The 20,534-nt window shown below is 46.6% G+C and overlaps 1 protein-coding gene across 1 annotated transcript in view; it reads right to left on the reverse strand.

Moving 5' to 3' along the window:
- Positions 1-8,752: 8,752 nt before the first annotated feature.
- LOC121533097 (regulating synaptic membrane exocytosis protein 1-like) overlaps positions 8,753-20,534 on the reverse strand; it is a 78,026-nt gene continuing 66,244 nt past the window's right edge. The window contains 9 exon segments of the mRNA XM_045216495.1: positions 8,753-11,666; positions 11,823-11,962; positions 12,256-12,357; positions 13,389-13,504; positions 13,829-13,973; positions 15,751-15,944; positions 18,910-19,062; positions 19,333-19,493; positions 19,831-19,934. Coding sequence (XP_045072430.1) covers positions 11,448-11,666; positions 11,823-11,962; positions 12,256-12,357; positions 13,389-13,504; positions 13,829-13,973; positions 15,751-15,944; positions 18,910-19,062; positions 19,333-19,493; positions 19,831-19,934 — 1,334 coding nt within the window. The 3' untranslated portion in view covers positions 8,753-11,447.

Genomic DNA, 20,534 nt, shown 5'->3' on the forward strand with positions numbered 1-20,534 from the left:
AGTTATACAGCTGCACCATCGAGAGCATCCTGACTGGTTGCATCACCGCCTGGTATGGCAACTGCTCGGCCTCCGACCGCAAGGCACTACAGAGGGTAGTGCGTACGGCCCAGTACATCACTGGGATCAAGCTTCCTGCCATCCAGGACCTCTATACCAGGTGGTGTCAGAGGAAGGCCCTAAAAATTGTCAAAGACTCAAGCCACCCTAGTCATAGACTGTTCTCTCTGCTACCGCATGGCAAGCGGTACCGGAGCGCCAAGTCTAGGTCCAAAAGGCTTCTCAACAGCTTCTACCCCAAAGCCATAAGACTCCTGAACAGCCAATCATGGCTACCCTGACTATTTGCACTGCCCCCACACCCCACCCCATTCCCCTCTTTTACGCTGCTGCTACTCCGTTTACTATTTATGCATAGTCACTTTAACTCTACCCACATGTACATATGACCTCAATTACCTCAACTAGCCAGTGCCCCCGCACATTGACTCTGTACCGGTACCCCCCTGCCTCCCTACTGCTATTTTATTTTACTGCTGCTCTTTAGCCATCTGCTTTAATTTTTTTTTTTTCTTAATTAACACTTAAAAAAAAAAAAAAAACTTTAAAACACTGTATTGTTGGTTAAGGGCTTGTAAGTAAGCATTTCACTGTAATGTCTACACCTGTTGTATTCGGCGCATGTGGCAAATAAAATTTAATTTGATTTGAGACCGGTGGAAATTTGTCCAAATTTGAGATTTTTGGTTCCTACCGCCGTGTCTTTGTGAGACGCGGTGTGGGTGAACGGATGATCTCCGCATGTGTATTTCCCACCATAAAGCATGGAGGAGGTGTTATGGTGTGGGGGTGCTTTGCTGGTGACACTGTCTGTGATTTATTTAGAATTCAAGGCACACTTAACCAGCATGGCTACCACAGCATTCTACAGCGATACACCATCCCATCTGGTTTGGGCTTAGTGGGACTATCATTTGTTTTTCAACAGGACATTGACCCAACACACCTCCAGGCTGTGTAAGAGCTATTTTACCAAGTAGGAGAGTGATGGAGTGCTGCATCAGATGACCTGGCCTCCACAATCCCCCGACCTCAACCAAATTGAGATGGTTTGGGATGAGTCGGACCACAGAGTGAAGGAAAAGAAGCCAACAAGCGCTCAGCATATGTGGGAACTCCTTCAAGACTGTTGGAAAAGCATTCCAGGTGAAGCTGGTTGAGAGAATGCCAAGAGTGTGCAAAGCTGTCATCAAGGCAAAGAGTGGCTACTTTGAAGAATCTCAAATATAAAATATATGTTGATTTGTTTAACACCTTTTTGGTTACTACATGATTCCATATGTGTTATTTCATAGTTCTGATGTCTTCACTATTATTCTACAATGTAAAAAATTGTAAAAATAAAGAAAAACCCTTGAATGAGTAGGTGTGTCCAAACTTTTGACTGGTACTGTAGTTCCATAGTTGCTTTCCTTGACACTGCCCCTAATTGACCCATTTGTAGAATCACTGATCTACAAATAGTATTCCCTGCCACATCATAAGCTTTGTGCAATTAAGTCGTAGAGCTATGCCTCACCTGGCTTAAGCAATCCCCCCACCAAACACTCAAGCACAACCACATTGATTGATTGAAGACAGCTTGTGTCAATTAAATAACATTTCCTAAGATTTCCTACCTGCAGCAACCCTAGTTGATAATTCTTGAAATACTGATTTTAAAAAAAGAAAAAAAGAAAACTTGCCCTAATGATGACATCCGTGAGACTACACAGAGTCAAAATGTGAATGGGAAGTGCGTCACAAATGAGACATAATTTGATGGCCATTATTTGGACATGGTCATTTGCAATTCTAGCTTTTGCGAATTCCTTCCTTGTTTGTCTTTGTAATGCTTCATTTGTCACAATTTGGAGTCTCCAAGACATTAGTCGTGGATTTGGTCAGATCTCAGTTGATTCTAAGATCTTTCTACTTTCATGTGTAGGATTCAACTGTAGGCCTGTTTTTGTAAGCTACACTGATACTCTAGAACATTGTTCTCTCTTCCTTGAGTTCAGATCCTTTATGCTTGTTCTCTCTCTCTCTCTCTCTCTCTCTCTCTCTCTCTCTCTCTCTCTCTCTCTCTCTCTCTCTGTCTCTCTCTCTCTGTCTGTCTCTCCGTCTGTCTCTCTGTCTGTCTCTCTGTCTCTGTCTCTCTGTCTCTCTGTCCCTCCCTCTCTCTCTGTCTCTGTCTCTCTGTCTCTCTCTCCCTCCCTCTCTCTCTGTGTCTCTCTCCCTCCCGCTCTCTCTGTCTGTCTCTCTCTCTCCCTGGGAGTTCTGTGAAGCTGCTTTGCTAAGATGCCTATCTAAGGAGAATGACAGAGGGCATGGCGGGGTTGAGTCTGTGGGACCAGAGAAAATATTAGTTTTCCCACAAGCAAGCAAGAAGATAGGCTAATACCCATAGCAACAGATAAAACTTATTTTAGAGAGCATTTTCATTTTTGACCCGGTTTTGACATAATGTACAGTACCAAGGTAATTGTGGGTTAAGAGCAATCCAGGCTGGCAAAATTCACTTTTATGTAATCTAGGTTGGAAAACACATTTTGGATATGTATTGGAAACAGATGGGGTCCAATAGTATTTGAAATCTTTCAAATACTTAAGGCTTTATTCAATCCGTAGCGCTGAAGAGATGCTTTATAGCACGATTGTGTCACGGTTCAGACAGACGACAAGAGGACCACAATTGCGTCACACCAGAAAGTTTATTAAAACTTAAGGGAAAAGGGAAGTAGGGAGTGAGTGAAGGCTCCAGGGGTTATCCCGTCCAATGTGCTGGGTCTGTGCCCCCCCCCAGTGGCAGCGATGCGTCCGATGACGCCGGTGGTTGGTGGTCCAGAAGTCCGGGGTCGAAGAGTAGTCAGGAGTCGTAATGGCAGAGAGCAGGTCTGGTTTTCCTGGGGCAGAAGAGTATCCAAGAATCAGGCAGGTCCGGGGTCACAAAACAAGGGTGAGCCAGAAGCGCGAGCACACAGGTTCCGGGTGTGAGCTTTGCAGACGATCTGACAAAGGAGAGCTGAAAGACGGGACTTTAAATACTGGGAGAGGTTAGTGGGTAATGCAGCGCAGCTGGCAGAGTAATTAGAGCCGAGCAGAGCAGGGACAGGTGGAGCTCGTTAGGCTGAGTAGAGAGAGAGAGATGAGCAGAGTGGAAGATAGTGGAAACACATTAAGGTGGTAACCCGGTGGAGTGAGAGGGCTCATGACAGAACCCCCCCCAAGGGACGGCCCCAGAAGTCCCAAGAGCAACACCACGCCGGGCGGGAGGAGGGGAGCCGGAGGAGGGCTAGAACTCCTCCGAACGGTCCGAGCGAACGCCCTCATCCTCGGAGGAAGCCGGAGGGCCGTGGGTCGGGGAGATGGGACAGGTCCCGAGACAGGATCAGGCACAGGACAGGAAGCCGAGCGGGCAGGACGGTTAGGGATCCCTCTGGGGCGGCCCCTACGGATTGCAGGTTGATCAGGATGCCGTTGGTGGAAGGCGGTGATGAGAGTCCTATCCACAATCCGACTAGCTGGCACCCAGGTCCTTTCCTCAGGTCCATAGCCCTCCCAGTCAATGAGGTACTGGAGACCCCTACCCCTCCGTCTGGACCGAAGCAGGCGGCGGACGGTGTAAACCAGACCACCATCGACGAGCCGTGGAGGAGGAGGACAAGGCGCAGCAGGGACCAGCGGACTCTCATGAATGGGCTTAATCTTAGACACATGGAAAGTGGGGTGCACCCTCATGGAATTAGGCAGTTGGAGCCGGACAGCAGTTGGGCTAATCACTCTTATGATAGGGAATGGGCCAATGAACCGAGGTGCCAACTTCTGCGACTCCACCCTGAGTGGCAGGTTCCTTGACGACAACCACACCCTTTGACCAACATGGTAGGTGGGAGCAGGGATTCTCCGGACGGTTGGCCCCGGTAGTGTAGCTGGCAACGGATCTGAGAAGTGTGGCTCGGGCCTGTGACCAGGTGCGGCGACATCGACGGGCAAACGCAAGTGCAGATGGGCAAGTAACCTCCCCTTCCTGACTGGCAAATAGAGGAGGCTGGTATCCATAAACACATTGGAAAGGGGACATACCGATGGCAGAGCAGGTCAGAGAATTGTGTGCGTACTCCACCCATGTCAATTGCTGCGACCAGGAGTGGGGGGTTGCGTGAAGTCATGCATCGCAGTGCCTTCTCGAGCTCCTGATTTGCCCGCTCTGACTGCCCATTGGATTGGGGATGGAATCCGGAAGTCAGACTGACTGTGGCTCCCAGCAGGTGACAGAACTCCTTCCAAAAGCGGAGGAGAATTGTGGACCACGGTCAGAAACTACATCCTTTGGCAGTCCGTGGATCCGGAAGACGTGTTCCAGGACCACCTGGGCGGTCTCCTTGGCGGTTGGGAGCTTGGGGAGGGGAATGAAGTGTGCCATCTTGCTGAATCGGTCAACTATGGTGAGAATGACGGTCTTGCCCCTTGAAGGGGGGCAGCCCCGTGACAAAGTCAAGGGCGATGTGAGACCAGGGACGTCTGGGCACAGGCAGGGGCTGCAGCAATCCGGCTGGGGGCTGGCAGGACGACTTGTGTTGGTTGCAGATGGGGCAGGCTTGGACGAATTCCCGTACATCCTTTCTCAGAGCGGGCCACCAGAACCTCTGGGCGAGCAGGTTGTAAGTGCGGGTGGAGTCAGGGTGACAAGCTAGGCGGGAGTCATGTCCCCACTGAACGACCTGGGACCTTAGGGTTTCGGGGACAAAAGGCGGTCAGCTGGGCAAGTGCTGGGACCGGGCTGGTTACGGAGAGCTTCCAGCACCTGTTCCTCAACAGCCCAGGTCAGAGCTGCTACGATGCAGGGACTTGGCAGAATCGACACAGGATCCTTGGAGGGGTTGTCATCCTTCTGGAATTGACGGGAGAGGGCGTCTGGCTTGGTGTTGCGTGATCCAGGCCGGTATGACAGAGTGAAATTAAACCTGGTGAAGAACAGGGCCCAGCGGGACTGCCTGGAGTTCAACCGTTTGGCCGTGCGGATGTACTCCAAGTTCTTATGATCGGTCCAAACGAGAAATGGAATGGTGGACCCCTCCAGCCAGTGACGCCACTCCTCCAAGGCAAGCTTCACAGCCAGCAGCTCTCGGTTCCCTATGTCGTAATTGCACTCAGAGGGGGACAACCGACGTGAGAAAAAGGCACAGGGATGGAGCTTCCTATCCTCCGCAGCCCACTGAGAAATCACAGCACCAACTCCCACATCCGAGGCGTCCACCTCCACAATGAATTGCCGGTCCACGTCAGGCATCTGGAGGATGGGAGCGGAGGTGAACCTTACCTTGAGGGTACTGAAGGCCTTGTCGGCTGCTGGGGTCCAGGTGAAGGGTTGCTTGGTGCTGGTTAGAGCAGTGAGAGGGGCAGCAACGGTACTGTAGTTCCGGATAAACTTTCTATAGAAGTTAGCAAACCCCAGAAACTGTTGCAGCTTCTTTCTGTTCTCCGGAACTGGCCATGACGTGACTGCTGATACTTTGGCAGGATCCATTTGGATACTTCCCTCTGCCACTATGTACCCCAGGAAGGCCACTGTCTTGACGTGAAACTCACATTTCTCTGCCTTGGCGTAGAGGGAATTCTCCAGAAGACGATGAAGGACTTGCTGGACATGGCGGGTGTGTTCAGACAGGTTTCTGGAGTAGATTAAGATGTCATCCAGGTAAACGAAGACAAACTTGTTTAACATGTCCCGCAGTACATCATTCACTAGAGCCTGGAACACAGCAGGAGCATTGGTGAGGCCAAAAGGCATAACCAGATACTCGTAGTGGCCTGTTGGTGTATTGAATGCGGTCTTCCATTCATCTCCCTCCCGGATCCGCACTAGGTGGTAAGCGTTTCTGAGATCCAACTTGGTAAAAACAGTGGCTCCCTGGAGCAACTCAAAAGCAGAGGTGAGCAGAGGGAGAGGGTAACGGTTTTTCACTGTGATGTCGTTGAGTCCCCTGTAGTCGATGCAGGGGCGAAGAGATCCGTCCCTCTTCCCCACAAAGAAGAAGCCAGCACCAGCCGGAGATGAAGATGAACGGATCAATCCTGTGGACAGAGAGTCATTGATGTAGTCCTCCATGGACCTTCTTTCAGGAGCAGACAACGAATAAAGACGGCCCCTTGGAGGGGCTGTTCCAGGGAGGAGGTCGATGGCACAGTCGTACGGTCGGTGAGGGGGCAGAGATGTGGCTCTTGCTTTGTTAAACACTTCTCTGAGACCATGGTAGCATTCTGGGACATGGGAGAGGTCCGGGGCGGAGTTAGTAGGTACTGGCCGAGGGGGGTAGTGCGGCAGCAAGCAGGCAGGTTCGGTGGCAGTCCTCTCCCCACTCCCCTGATCACCCCGGTCACCCAGTCGAGCTGAGGGTTGTGCCGGCGGAGCCATGGGTAACCCAGGATGAGGGGTTGGCCTGGAGAGGGGAGCAGGTGAAACTGGATAGTCTCTTGATGGTTTCCGGACAGACCCATCAAGACCGGGGCCGTGACATGAGTGACCGATCCGAGTAAGTGTCCGTCCAGTGCCCGGGCAGGAATAGGAGGTGTCAAACGGAGGTTCTCCAGTCCCAGTTGGCGTGCCAGCTTGATGTCCATTATGTTGGCTTCGGCGCCAGAATCCACCAGAGCAGCCAGGGTGTGAGTAGAGTCAGAGAGGCGGAGGTGAACTTGCAGCAAGGGTTTGCGGTCGGAGGACTGGATGGTCATTGAGCTCAACCGGACTCCCCCTATGCCCGGTGAGCTTCGGCTTTTAAAGGGCAGGTTACCACACGATGTCCATCACCTCCACAATAGAGGCAGAGGTTTGAGGTGAAGCGGCGCTGGCGCTCTGCAGGAGTGAGAGAGGCTCGCCCAATCTCCATAGGCTCAGACTGATCAAGCTGACTTGGGTGAGTGGCAGTAGCTGACAGGAGCCCAGTCGGATCTCTCCGAATGCCGGTAGTTGGTGGACCTTGGCGCCCCCTCTCACGACGACGGGTCTGTATCCTTCTGTCGATCCGGACAGTCAGTGCGATGGCTTCATCAAGAGTGGAAGGCAGTTCATGGGAGACCAACTCGTCCTTGATATAGTCAGCCAAGCTATGGAAGAACGCGTCCACCAACGATGGTGTGTTCCAAGAACTTCGTCTTGCCAGGGTTCGGAAGTCGATGGAATGGTCTGCGACTGTACGTCTGCCTTGTCGAATACTGAACAGTTCACGAGACGCCTCTGCGGTTGGTGAATCCAGGTCAAACACCTTCAGCATCTCCTCAGCAAACAGGTCGAAGGTTGCACATGCGGGGGGTTTGACGTTCGAACTCTGCTGTTCCCCAGAGTCGAGCTCGGCCCGTCAGGTGAGTGATGGCATACCCGACCCTAGCCCCCTCCGTGGCGAAGGTCCTTGGCTGCAAGGAGAACTGAAGTCGGCAGCTAGTCAGGAATGGCCGGACCTGGGTAGAATCGCCGTTGAACCGCTCGGGGTTTCCAATCTTGGGTTCCGGGGCAGCGGCTGAAATGACCGGGGCAGGTAACTCGGAGGCAGGGCTGGTGGGCAGACTGGCTGGGGTAAGGTTGGTGAGGAGTTGGATGATCCTGGCGAGTTGTTGTTGCTGCTGCTGGGACTGCTGCTGGTGCTGCTGGAACTGCTGATGCTGTTGGTGGCCGACCTGAAGCAGAGAGGTGATGTCGCCGCTCATGCGACCTAGCTCTCTCTCAGTGTGTTCCAGGCGTAGCATGGCGGTGGGTTGCTCAGGTTCTTCGGTTTCCATGTCGGGGGAAGTGTGCGCTGAGTCCATGATGGTCAGATCGTACTGTCACGGTTCAGACAGACGACAAGAGGACCACAATTGCGTCACACCAGAAAGTTTATTAAAACTTAAGGGAAAAGGGAAGTAGGGGAGTGAGTGAAGGCTCCAGGGGTTATCCCGTCCAATGTGCTGGGTCTGTGCCCCCCAGTGGCAGCGATGCGTCCGATGACGCCGGTGGTTGGTGGTCCAGAAGTCCGGGGTCGAAGAGTAGTCAGGAGTCGTAATGGCAGAGAGCAGGTCTGGTTTTCCTGGGGCAGAAGAGTATCCAAGAATCAGGCAGGTCCGGGGTCACAAAACAAGGGGTGAGCCAGAAGCGCGAGCACACAGGTTCCGGGTGTGAGCTTTGCAGACGATCTGACAAAGGAGAGCTGAAAGACGGGACTTTAAATACTGGGAGAGGTTAGTGGGTAATGCAGCGCAGCTGGCAGAGTAATTAGAGCCGAGCAGAGCAGGGACAGGTGGAGCTCGTTAGGCTGAGTAGAGAGAGAGAGATGAGCAGAGTGGAAGATAGTGGAAACACATTAAGGTGGTAACCCGGTGGAGTGAGAGGGCTCATGACAGATTGACAATTAAAGGCAATGTTCCCGCGGTCACTGAGACTGCATTCATGGTAAACGCTGCATATGTCGGCTCAATCGGAAATTACCTTTAAATTTTTACGTGGATGTTCCGTATACTTCCGCTATAGGGATTGAATCCAGCCCTTAGTGTTTGCTTTAGCCTGCCTGGATTGTCAGATGGGTGGGGTTTGCAATTTTGTGAAATGGTTCCATTCTATCACACAAGCTCAATCAATCCCAGTTGAAGTATTTCAAATTATTTGAAATAGGACTTGAACCCATTTCTGGTATGAGGAGAGGGTTGACAGTGGAACAAGAACAGCAAGTATGAGGGAGAATTCTTCCACACATTCTTTTTATTTGTAAATAATAAAAAATGAACTCTTTTTTTAAATATAAAACATACACATCATTTGAGCCACATCTGTTATACCAAACAAGAAATGTTGCAGTGAATACTTTTTTTTTTTTTTTTTTTAGATCATTTTCTTTTATAGTTGTTGTTTCAGTGGAACACATAAATTGTAAACAATCAGCATTTTTTTTCTCCCAATAATACTGACAAAATAAAAGGAATAACTCAGCCTCACTGAACATGAAACTAAAATGAGATGTTTTTATAAATGGGGTTTTACATGGCTGGGGTTGTAGGATGTAGGTTTCAAAGCACAGATAGAGAGGTGTAGTGACGGCAACTTTTGTTGTTAATATGTCCTGATACCCAAGTATGGCAATTTGGGACTAACCCTTGAAGCCTTGTACAACAGTAGTGTCCCTTTGCTGACTTTATAAGTCCACTAGTGGTCCCCAGGGACTTGACAATGGCCCCGTAATCTGACTTGGCCCCTTTCATAAATATCACTAAACCGTTTGGTTGGTTGAAAAAAGATTTACAATATACCTAAATGACTTTCGGTCATTATACTCTAAATAATTTGTGTAATATATGTATCCTTATATCTTATTACATCATTATGTTCAACATAACTATACTTTCTATATAGGTTGATCTGATTTATACATATTTAACCATGTAGTCTCAGCCCCATAGAGGTAAACTATGTGTACAGTAACAGTAGATTTGAAAGAATGGGGGCGGTGAGGCCTGCTTAGTACGACAGTACAGTACACGTTCAATAGCGTTAAAAAAAGACATCAACATAATCTCGGTAATCAGTTGGTTTCAAAACATTCAGCACCGGAATGAAGGATGTGGACTAGACTTGACTGCAGCTGATCATTTCGAATGTCTTCGCGTGATGTGAATGGCTTCGGTTTCTTGGTTTATCTCTTTATATTTAAGTACGAGCAAACTGTACAAGTGCATGCAACATACATCGGGCCTACGGTATGTGGAACTAACACACATATCTAGTTCAGTTCAATCTTTTTTTTCCAGTATCGTTTGTGTTTTACAAAATGGGCATGCAGCTTTGAACAGGTCCGAGTCATGCGGGCCACGCACCCTTTGGTGTGGGAGGAGTCAGCGGGCCTGACGGAGGATGAGCATTGGTGTTCCTGTCCTGACAGTTCAATTTGATTATTTATTTTTCACATTCACAAAGATGCAGAAGGGAAATTTGAGCAACTGATCTTTTTTGTTTTTCCAAAAAATCTAGACAAAAAAAAAAATGAAATGAACCAAAGAGTTTAATTTGCAATCAGTATTTTTTAAAATCTTTTTTTTCCTTCATTTTTTTCAAAAAGTTAAACTTTTTGCCGTACAAAAATCAAGCTTATTGTGCTTGCGTTTTTAAATCTCAAAATAATGTAAACTGAAGTTTCGGATAAAACCCCTAAACATGTTCTGGGGTGAGGGGAAGGATATTCCCAGAAAACAGCTAAATGAAAGATACCTATCTTGTTCTCATGATTGTGGACAAATATATATATTTTTTACAGTGACTTGTTAACACCCTGGTGATAGTTCAAAGTGAAATGTATAATTATATTTATTGGTCAACCTCCTTGGAGGTCTAATATACATCTATACAAAGACAACTGGGTTGGACTTTTTGTAGGTGATTGAATGAAGAAAACGACATTGTAATTCCACACTAATCTCATCGTCAAGTGTAAAAATCGTCATTTAAGATGTGTCACTGAACAGTCCCCTGCATCTCATTGCAGACACTTTATTTCATTTTCTCTATTTCATATTTTTTTCTTTGTCTTTTACTTCTTCTCCAGACATCAGACAACACATCGTAAACCTCAGACTCATCAGAAAAACATTTTTGTGCCATAAGTAACAAACAGAGAAAAAAAAGTCAAACGTACCAAAGACAAAAATTCGAGAGCGGCTTGGACCAGCCGTGGTAAACATATTGAAAACAAAAAATGATATTTTGACAGAGAAGGACCAGTAATGTGAATCCACAAAGTCTAGGCACCAGAAGGAGACCCCTGCTTGCCCCGACCGATCCCACCCAGAAGCACTCTGCCCTGGGGGCCGAAGTGCTGGCAGTCTGTTTGGGGTCCGGAGAGGGTCTACTGCGGAGAGGACATTATGGCGCCCCCTGGAGGGCAAGGAGGATTACGCCTCTGTCTTGGGTCCATACATTCTGACGCTAACATACATTTCTTTGTTTATTGATGGTTTGACTAAAAACTACCACCCTGCTTCCTTTGTCATTTAAATGTGTACTTAGTTTCTTCTACGAATCGAGTGGTCTCCTTACCGCTCGACTCCAGTACAGCCTTACCTAGCTACCGAACATTGTTTATTACCGACAGCCCTAGTTCTTAGATTACAACCGCGAACAAACTTTGACGAATTAGTTACTGAAATGAAACATTGAAACATAACGCTCTCTAAAACAAACAACAAATTAAACGATGTCAGGAGTGATTGTCAGATATCAACAAAGCTTTTTTTTTAAATCATTGTGACTCTTTTTCTTGATTGTTGTTGTTCTAGAATATTTTTTGTACGTTAATCTCTAAAGTAACGTTAATTCGTTTCACAAAGCGGTAGGCTACCCATAGTCCCATTGGTCCATTAAGATTGGTAGCTGTAGTCCTATTGGTCCACTAGGATCGGGTGCCCGGTGGGCCCGAGGAGCTGTCCAATGATGACTGGGAAGCACGTCGAGTCAGGGAGGCTAGTGTGGGGTCCACCAAGGAGGAGGGTGGGAACAACTTGTACCAGCCAATCACTGTACTTGATAAATCTAGTTCCTCCAATAGGATTTGTGCAACTCCCATGAAGCTTTTGTGGTCCATTCGTCCGTAGTCTCCCCAGACGATCACCTGAAGGGGAAAAAAAAGACCCCCAAAAATGTATTGATTAAAAACTTTTACAGCTTTAAAAGGTTTTAATATTCTTCAGGGGATACAATTATTTAATTATTTAATTGAAAAGCGATTTTACTTTCTTTATGAAACAAGGCACGCTTTGACACTTACCTGTAATACTTTGCCCTGTGGGCTCTCCTCGAATTGCAGCGCTTGCTGGTACAGCGGGTCGAGCGTTTTCCGTGCAATCTTGGTTTTCTTTTTGGCTACATACGCTCCATTATTCAACAGATATACCTTGACATATGGAGCTGAAGAAAGAAAGAAAGAAAGAAAGAAAGAAAGAAAGAAAGAAAGAAAGAAAGAAAGAAAGAAAGAAAGAAAGAAAGAAAGAAAGAAAGAAAGAAAGAAGAGGCAGATAAGGATACTCCATTGTGATTATAAACATGATCAGGTTTAATTGTTTTCTCTAGGTGGGCGATTACATGGACCCAGATAAGACTACTCCTGGACTAAAAAGCACTTTCAATGGACTTTGCACTGAATATTATTTTGTCTCAATGCAGTCCTCCACCCCTATGTGGCGCTACCACCAGTGTCTCACCAGGGAGGGATTTGGATCCAGGCTTTTGTACGAGGCCCCGAGCTCTGATCACCTCCACCTCCAACTGACCCTTCTTGTCCATCATTCCGATCTGAATATCACCTGGGAGGAAGAGGAAGTAGAACGACTTGACCGGAAATGGTGGATAAATGACGAGGTCCCACTCGGGCCGTTTACTATAGAATTTTTTTTTCACAGTTCCAGTCTGCTTAAGTTGTGGCTTCCTATATGCACCAATGCGATAGCAGCTGATGTCTCGCCTTCTGTTTTGTCTCTGGTTGACTAAACAGGAAACAGGAAATTGATTGAACCAATCAGAACAGGAAGTAGGCAAGAGATAAGGGGCGCGTTTGAGCAGATCACATTTGTCAAGTATTGTTTTGCATTATGGGTATAAAAATGTGTTTTGTATTATGGGTATTAAAATGTTCAAAAATCATGTGATCAAAGGTCATGCAGTTTTTATGAAGACACCTTCAAGTCGCTGCAGTTGCTTCTCACCGACTGCACCATGCAGTCATCACCTGCATTGTGGGAGGCACTATTTGTCAACCAATCATGAGGGTGTTTTTGTTTGACCCAAATGAACATGGCCAAAGATGTGCCTAAAACAGGAACCAACTTTGCCCCGATTCTAAAGCTACAGGGTATACAAATGAAAGTGATATTTGAGACTGCTTTCTAACCAATTAATTGTACACACATTATGTTTTCAGTTTGTGAGTGTGTGATATGGGAGTATAGAAAAGTTTATTTAAATAAACAATAGCAGCTATGTTGACACTGCCATGTTGATCTGAGCCTTGCTGTTGGAAAACCACTACCTTGTCCGACTTTTGACTGTTGCAGTCGGCTTCGTTAGGCTTACTGCTCGAACACACCCAATGTCATGAAATAGGAAGTGGGCAATTGAGTTTCTCAAGAGGGAAGTTGGAAGGACATTGAGTTATTGAGGTAATATGGAGAAGGAGGAACGGGAGCTATGTGAATGCATGAAACTGATTTGTGGGGTATAGAAATAGCAATAACAATAAGTTATCAATTGGGGAAGAGTCACAGAGGAACTATGATAAGGCAATAACACAATGAATAGACAGAATAGAATATAATAGAATAGGGGGATATTTACTCACCTATGGCAGGTGTGGCCAGTGTTTGTCTGCCCACCAGCTGGGCAGGACCCAGGCCATCCAGGAAGTCGCTGAACTGGTTGCCTGGCTGTCCCAGACGCACCCCACCGAAAAGCAGACTAGAACAGAATAGGAACACAGTCAATATACAACTAATTACCATATCTAACCTATGGGTCCAGGTGAAATGTATCTATCAAATTGACTGCAATAATGCTGAAATACTGGGTTGTTTACTTTACAGTGAATGTCAATTCATGTAACATTGGGTAAAAAAATGTTATATGCATAAACAGAAAGAGGAAGAAAGTAACGAAGAGAGAGAGGGAGAAGGAGGAAAAGGAGAGAGACATACAGTATACAGAGAGAGAGAGAGAGAGAGAGAGAGAAATACAGAGAGAGAGAGAAATATATATATATAGAGAGAGTCTGTAGGTACTGACTTTCCCTCAGAGTTGCAGCTGTTCATGGTGCCGTTGGTGGACTCTTTACTGGACTGTCGACTCATGTTCCTGGTCATCTCTACGGCCATGCCTGTCTCTGTGCTCCTCTGGATGGATGCACCCTTCTCCTTCTTCCCCTTCCCCTCTGGTACCGGAGAGGAAAAATTATACACAATGTAGCGGATAGCTAAGGCTAATGGCTAAGATAGCATGGCTATGTTACTGTCTTCCTGAGACCTGAAGCACTATCTTCCAGTCCTTCGTTTTTCTGGGTCAGTGCAACACAACTATCGAGGATGAACACACTTAGGCCAGAAGGCTTTATTTTGTGGTCTTTTTGAGGAAAACCAGGTGTAGTGCCATGTATTTCTAGCTGCCTCATCATCATGATAGGACACAGTCACGTAGCTGGGGCACGGCCACCCCGTTCCAACTCAGAGGACAAATGACACAAAAGAGGAGGAGGAAGAGAAAGAACCGAATGGTGAAGTCAAAGTATCCTTTCCTGTCATTGCGTTTTCACAAATCACAGTTGAACAATGGGTTGTAGAGTGTTGGAGAGGTGTTGAGAGAGAAAGAACATGTTTTTTTATTTCAAGGTTCCATTAACTCCACAACCGTCCCTCGTCACAACCAACAGGATCCTTCTGTCATAATACAGACAATGACGTACCATACAGTCAATCCTAAAGAACAATACAGTAGTACATTAGGATAATACGCAGGTTGATGTTTATTGTCATGAATCTTTCTCTGGAGGCAGAACTGAACGATTTCCGCTAGATGGGCCAGCTGCATAGTCAAAATTGGCTATATTGTAAAAATTCATGATTTTTTGTTTTTGCTTTTTGGTCTTAATTTAAGATTAGGGTTAAGCATTAGGGTTAGCAGCGTGATTAAGGTTAGGGTTAAGGCTAGGCTTAGGCTTAAAATCTGACTTAATGACTTTGTGGCTATTCCAGCTAGTGACCATTCTGCAGAGCTGCCTCCAGAACAAGATTCATGACAAAGAACGCTAACCTTAAATGAATTGTAGTACAGCAAGAATCAACAGTACCAACCATAAAACAATAATCATCTTGAAAGTATTCAAGCTTGAAAAATGTAAAAACAAGTCCTCCTTACCTTCTCTCTCTCTCTCACCTCAACATAAATACTATGATTTTGGCAGCAAAGAGGGCAACTATCACACAGAATACCAATCATACTGCTATACTATATAACAATGGGGAGATCGGCATGGAGAGACCCCCCTAGGCCCCAGTTTCCTTTATAATGGCTTTTTATGTCGGCTACAAAGAGGAGTGCAAAAAAAGAACAGGAAGAGGAATGCAGTGCAGTTGGAGCCTTTCAAGTACCTCTCTCTCTCTCTCACTGCGTCCTCTCTCCACACCCTACGGTGAGTCCAGCCAGGCTGAGAAAGATTCCCTAAAGTCTTTCTCTCTGACTGGAAGCTTGGCCGCAGTGGCTGTCATCTAGAGTACAAACATGTTGTTTTGAAACTCTTTAAAACTTGCTTTTTGTGGGTTGTATTCTTAAGATTTGAATTCCAGCATCAGGACATTTTGGCGTGTAGTCACGTAACAAAAGGTCAGAGTGATGACGCACCTGCTTATCTTTTTTTTTTTCTGCCTTCAGATGAAAGTGCTATAAGGTAGCTAGCTATAGGTCGCTCTTAACCCTAAAAACATCTGGGAACTATCGTGTCATGGCCACTTGCTGATAGTCTGTAATGTCTCATTTTTACTGTCTGTAATGTCTAATTGTTAAATGTTTGTAATGTCTACCACCGTCTTTCAATGTAAACCCTAAAGTATATTTTCAAATCAAATCAAAATACCAGAGCCACATTTTCATACCACAACCAACCCCTGAGTGTCTCCTTCATTTGGATGAGGATCAGTTTAGACCTTTGAACTCACCCGGGCCGATGATCTGCGAGGTGCTTCGACTACGTCTGTTGGAGACGATGGAGACCACCCTGGCACTGAGGCTGGAGCGTCTCTTCTTGCCACCCATGCCCACCGTGCCCAGCGCCGTGTCCGATTGGCTGCCGTCGGTACGCTCTGACGCGTAGATCTCACTGCTCACGCTTGTGCTCTTCAGCATGGTCAATCTGGAATCACAGTCTTGAGATATGAAATGAGCAGTGGAACTTATAACATAAGGGGTTACCTTCACTTTAGTGGGTGAAAACACAGTACAGTCTAATAAACGTCAATAATTGATAAGGTTCTTATACAGTATGATGTGAGGCATACAATGATTGGTGAGAAATTGCAATGAGTTTAATATTAAAACTTGATATCGATGATACAAGAAAGCCTGAACAGACTCCAAAAGATCTCAAAACGTTATAAAAAATGATCTCAATGAACTCAGATGATCTCACGCCTCCAAAATCAGCAATATGCCATATGTGTCCAATGTCCATCATTGCCGGTCTTTTGTAATGGCCGATAACATAGAAATATAATTAAAACACCTTACAATGTAATATATATATATATATATATATATATATATATATATATATATATATATATATATGTGTGTCTCTTTTGTATTATAAATGAGTCCTTCAGTCTCAGCCAATAGCCTTAGCTGTTCAGGCTTCTTCTCCTCAGACAGGCCAACATACAGCAGGGACAGACGACACGCAGTGCTCTGTGATGCATTCTAGGGGTTCGGAGGAGCTGGTGCATGTCCATCCCCATCCCCTCTAAAGGGGTCGGGGTGCTGCAGGAGAGCCCCGCCACACTGCACCCGTCCCCCATCCCAATCGGGGACCCTCTCCAAGTGACCAGGGGGTTAGGGAGGGGTAGGGTGGTCTGGGGCCTCTCCTCGGCCCCGTGGAGGGGGGTGATGGAGGGGCGAGGGTCGGCGTTGGGGTAGGGAGGAGGGTACTCCGACTCAGAGGAGGTCCAGGGGGGGTCTGGACAGTGGGAGCACAGGACGCATGCCAGGAGGGATCTGAGACACACACTGATGTACAAACACACACGCAGACACACAGTGGCACAGGACACAACAACGCAGGTTGACACACACACAACGGTCACAGACACACAACCACATGCACAAAAGTGGGACAACATTAAATCAAGCAAAAATAAACAAGGAGACTATATCACATGTGATGTTGTATGTCAGCACAAATGACCAAACACATTTCCCCACATTGAACAATTAAGCTGTGAAATGAAATTGAATAATGGGAGTGATAGAATATAGCAGCCTCAGATGGACAGAGAAGAAGAAAGAGGATTGAGGAAAATGGGATGACTTCGGGCCAGTCTTCAATATACTGTATGCATCCAAGTATCTCCATCGAGCACATCCAAACTGACCTGGAACCAGTCTTCAATATACATACTGTATAAATCCGGTATCTCAATCAAGCACTTCCACACTGACCTGGGGCCAGTCTTCTATATACTGTATGCATTCAACTACGCCCTATCAAGTACCTCCAAACTGACCTAGGACCAGTCTTCAATATACTGTATTCATCCAAGTATCTCCATCAAGCACCTCCACACTGACCTGGGGCCAGTCTTCAGTATACTGTAGGAATCCAATATCTCTCATCAAGTACCTCCAAACTGACCTGGGGCCAGTCTTCAATATTCTTTATGAATCCAATATCTCTTATCAGGTACCTTCAAACTGACCTGGAGCCAGTCTGCAGCAATCTGAGCAACCAGCGAACAACCCACCACATTCCATTCTCTCTGCAGTCCACAATAGCCATGATCTAGCTCTTAGAAAGTATGTCAAAGGCCCTAGGCCCTCTGTTTTATAACCACTCTATATGGATTGACGCGAGCGCGCACACACACACACACACACACACACACACACACCTCAATACATTAGGCTGTTAATAAGGGCCACTACATCTTGATCCTGCCCAGTAGAGGCTCAGGGGATTGGGTCATTTGTCCGTGTCAGCAGGCAGGCTGTGGTGGACCGGACTGGTCAGCCGGAGGGAAGTTAGGGCTGTATGGGGAGGGAGGTTATGGGTGGGGTTATGTGATGTGAGGCCTCTGGGCTTATAGGACTATGGGATGGTTGGCTAAGAAAGTAGAGTAAAACTGTGGAGAAATTAGGGTAGACGGTAAAGCAGGTGGGTTTGAGGGATACTAGTTTGTACATGTAAGGCAGGTGGGTTTGAGGGACACTAGTTTGTACATGTAAGGCAGGTGGGTTTAGAGAGGACACTAGTTTGTACATGTAAGGCAGGTGGGTTTGACGGGACACTAGTTTGTACATGTAAGGCAGGTGGGTTTAGAGGGGACACCAGTTTGTATATGTAAGGCAGGTGGGTTTGACGGACACTAGTTTGTATATGTAAGGCAGGTGGGTTTGACGGGACACTAGTTTGTACATGTAAGGCAGGTGGGTTTGAGGGGACACTAGTTTGTACATGTAAGGCAGGTGGGTTTGACGGGAAAGTAGTTTGTACATGTAAGGCAGGTGGGTTTGAGGGGACACTAGTTTGTACATGTAAGGCAGGTGGGTTTGACGGGAAAGTAGTTTGTACATGTAAGGCAGGTGGGTTTGAGGGGACACTAGTTTGTACATGTAAGGCAGGTGGGTTTGAGGGGACACTAGTTTGTACATGTAAGGCAGGTGGGTTTGACGGGACACTAGTTTGTACATGTAAAGCAGGGGTGTCAAACTCATTCCATGGAGGGCCGAGTGTCTGCAGGTTGTTGGTCTTTCCTTTCAATTAAGATCTAGACAACCAGGTGAGGGAGTTTCTTACAAATTAGTGACCTTAATTCATCAATCAAGTACAAGGGTGGAGCGAAAACCCGCAGACACTTGGCCCTCCGTGGAATGAGTTTGATGTAAAGCCAGGTGGGTTTGAGGGGACACTAGGTGACAGTTACAGTAGGTGGTTGAGTGAGGCCATTTACAGGTCACAACAAGAGCAATAGGTTTACGGGGACAATGGTTAGTGGGTACACAGCGATTATATGAGATCCCTGGACTATGGGGCTCTTGTCTTCCAGGGCCCATTGCAGGTCCCTCCATCCCGTGAAGGAGCGAGAGATCTTTTCTCTTTTCTTTACCTGGCGTCTTTGGGGTCCCCAGACACAGTGTGTCTCCTCCTCTTCAGCTCTTGAGAGAACCGTCTCTTCCCTGCTGCCCTCATCCTTTCTTGCTCTCCATTCATCCCCCACGAGATCCTCCTCTCCTTCTTCTCGTCCTCTAAAGACTTGGACCTGTGTCCGTTCATTTGGGGGTTTTCCCACCGTGTGTGTTTGTGTGTACGCAACGCAAGTATTTGTAGAGAAACACGAGCATGCAAAAAGATTGAAGCGTGCACCAATCAGCATGCAGAAAAAAAGAGAGACAAAATAAAAACAAGCAAGCATGACACACTGACAGATAAACAAATACCACACCATGCTTTTGATTTCTTCAATTGGTACTTCATTATCTTGTAAATGATCTTGTAAAAATTAAATTAAAGTGCAAGGTGGTGTACCGACCTGAGCCGCCCGCGCGGGCGTTCTGATTGGATGGACATGTAGGAGGTGCTGCTGAGGCGTGAGGCGCTGCTGGCGCGGGATAGGGCCGACGCGTCACTCATGTCGCTGTCTGACGAGCGGGCCGACACGTTGTCACAGCTCCGCCGCTGGTCCGCATACATCTGAAGGCGGTGAGAGAGGAGAGAGGAAGACTCCGAATATGTATCAAACGGTCCAAATATTCACTCATATAATAGTAAATGTACATACAGTAGGTCCAATAAAACACAGTTGTGTAGCTGAGCTTTATGTGTAGATCTGCTCCCCAATAACCAAAGTGGTATCTGTGTTATTACTGATCAATGAAAAAATAATCACCATGGAAAACTCTCCAACTTTTGATGTGTGAAGGACAGTGGCCATCTTGAACGACAGTTAATATACTGTTGCTCTAGGTGTAGAACTAGATAATTACAAATTGTATGTGTTCCAGCAGAGAGATGCAGCAAAAGTACTGACCTCTCGTTTGGTCTTGAGGTCTGTCTCGGGGTCGTGGGAGGCTGAAGGCCGGTAGGAATGTACTTTCATGTTCATCTGTCTGGCTCGCTCCTCTACTGCTAGAGCTGGGAGGAAATGACTGAATGAATGAATACAGTAATAATACAGTAATAATACAGTAAATTACACAAGAAACACACAACCTCTCAGGTGAATGACAGTGAAAGTGAACGGTGTAGGGTGAAGTTGCCCCTAGACGCTGATCTTGTGTCAGTTTTGCATTTCCCCTACTTATGGTTAAGGTTAGGATTTGGGGAATGGAAAGCTGATCCTAGATCTGTACCTAGGGGAAACTTCACCCTGGAACAAGGTGAACAGAGGAAGCAAGAGGTGATTGGAGGTGTCAGACAACTGTACTGTACTCTTAGTGGCATTACTCAATTTGGACACTAGGTGGCGCATGCGATGCATCACTTTCATTAGATGTCATGTACTGAATACTACAGCGTGCACAGAGGTCATAATTGTTGGGGGGATATTAAGAGGGAAAATGCAAATCACATCTACTAAAATCTAAAACATAATATAAAGTTGGGTAAGATACAGTCGTGCCATAGAATGACCTTTTTCATCAGGTTTACTAGCATCAACAGGTTTATTATCTACATGTATATGTTCTTCATGGACATGGAGGTAGAAGAGAATGAGGAATGTAAAGAAACAGC

Source organism: Coregonus clupeaformis, unplaced genomic scaffold (genome assembly GCF_020615455.1).
Source record: "Coregonus clupeaformis isolate EN_2021a unplaced genomic scaffold, ASM2061545v1 scaf0724, whole genome shotgun sequence".
Classification (NCBI taxonomy): Eukaryota; Metazoa; Chordata; class Actinopteri; order Salmoniformes; family Salmonidae; genus Coregonus; species Coregonus clupeaformis.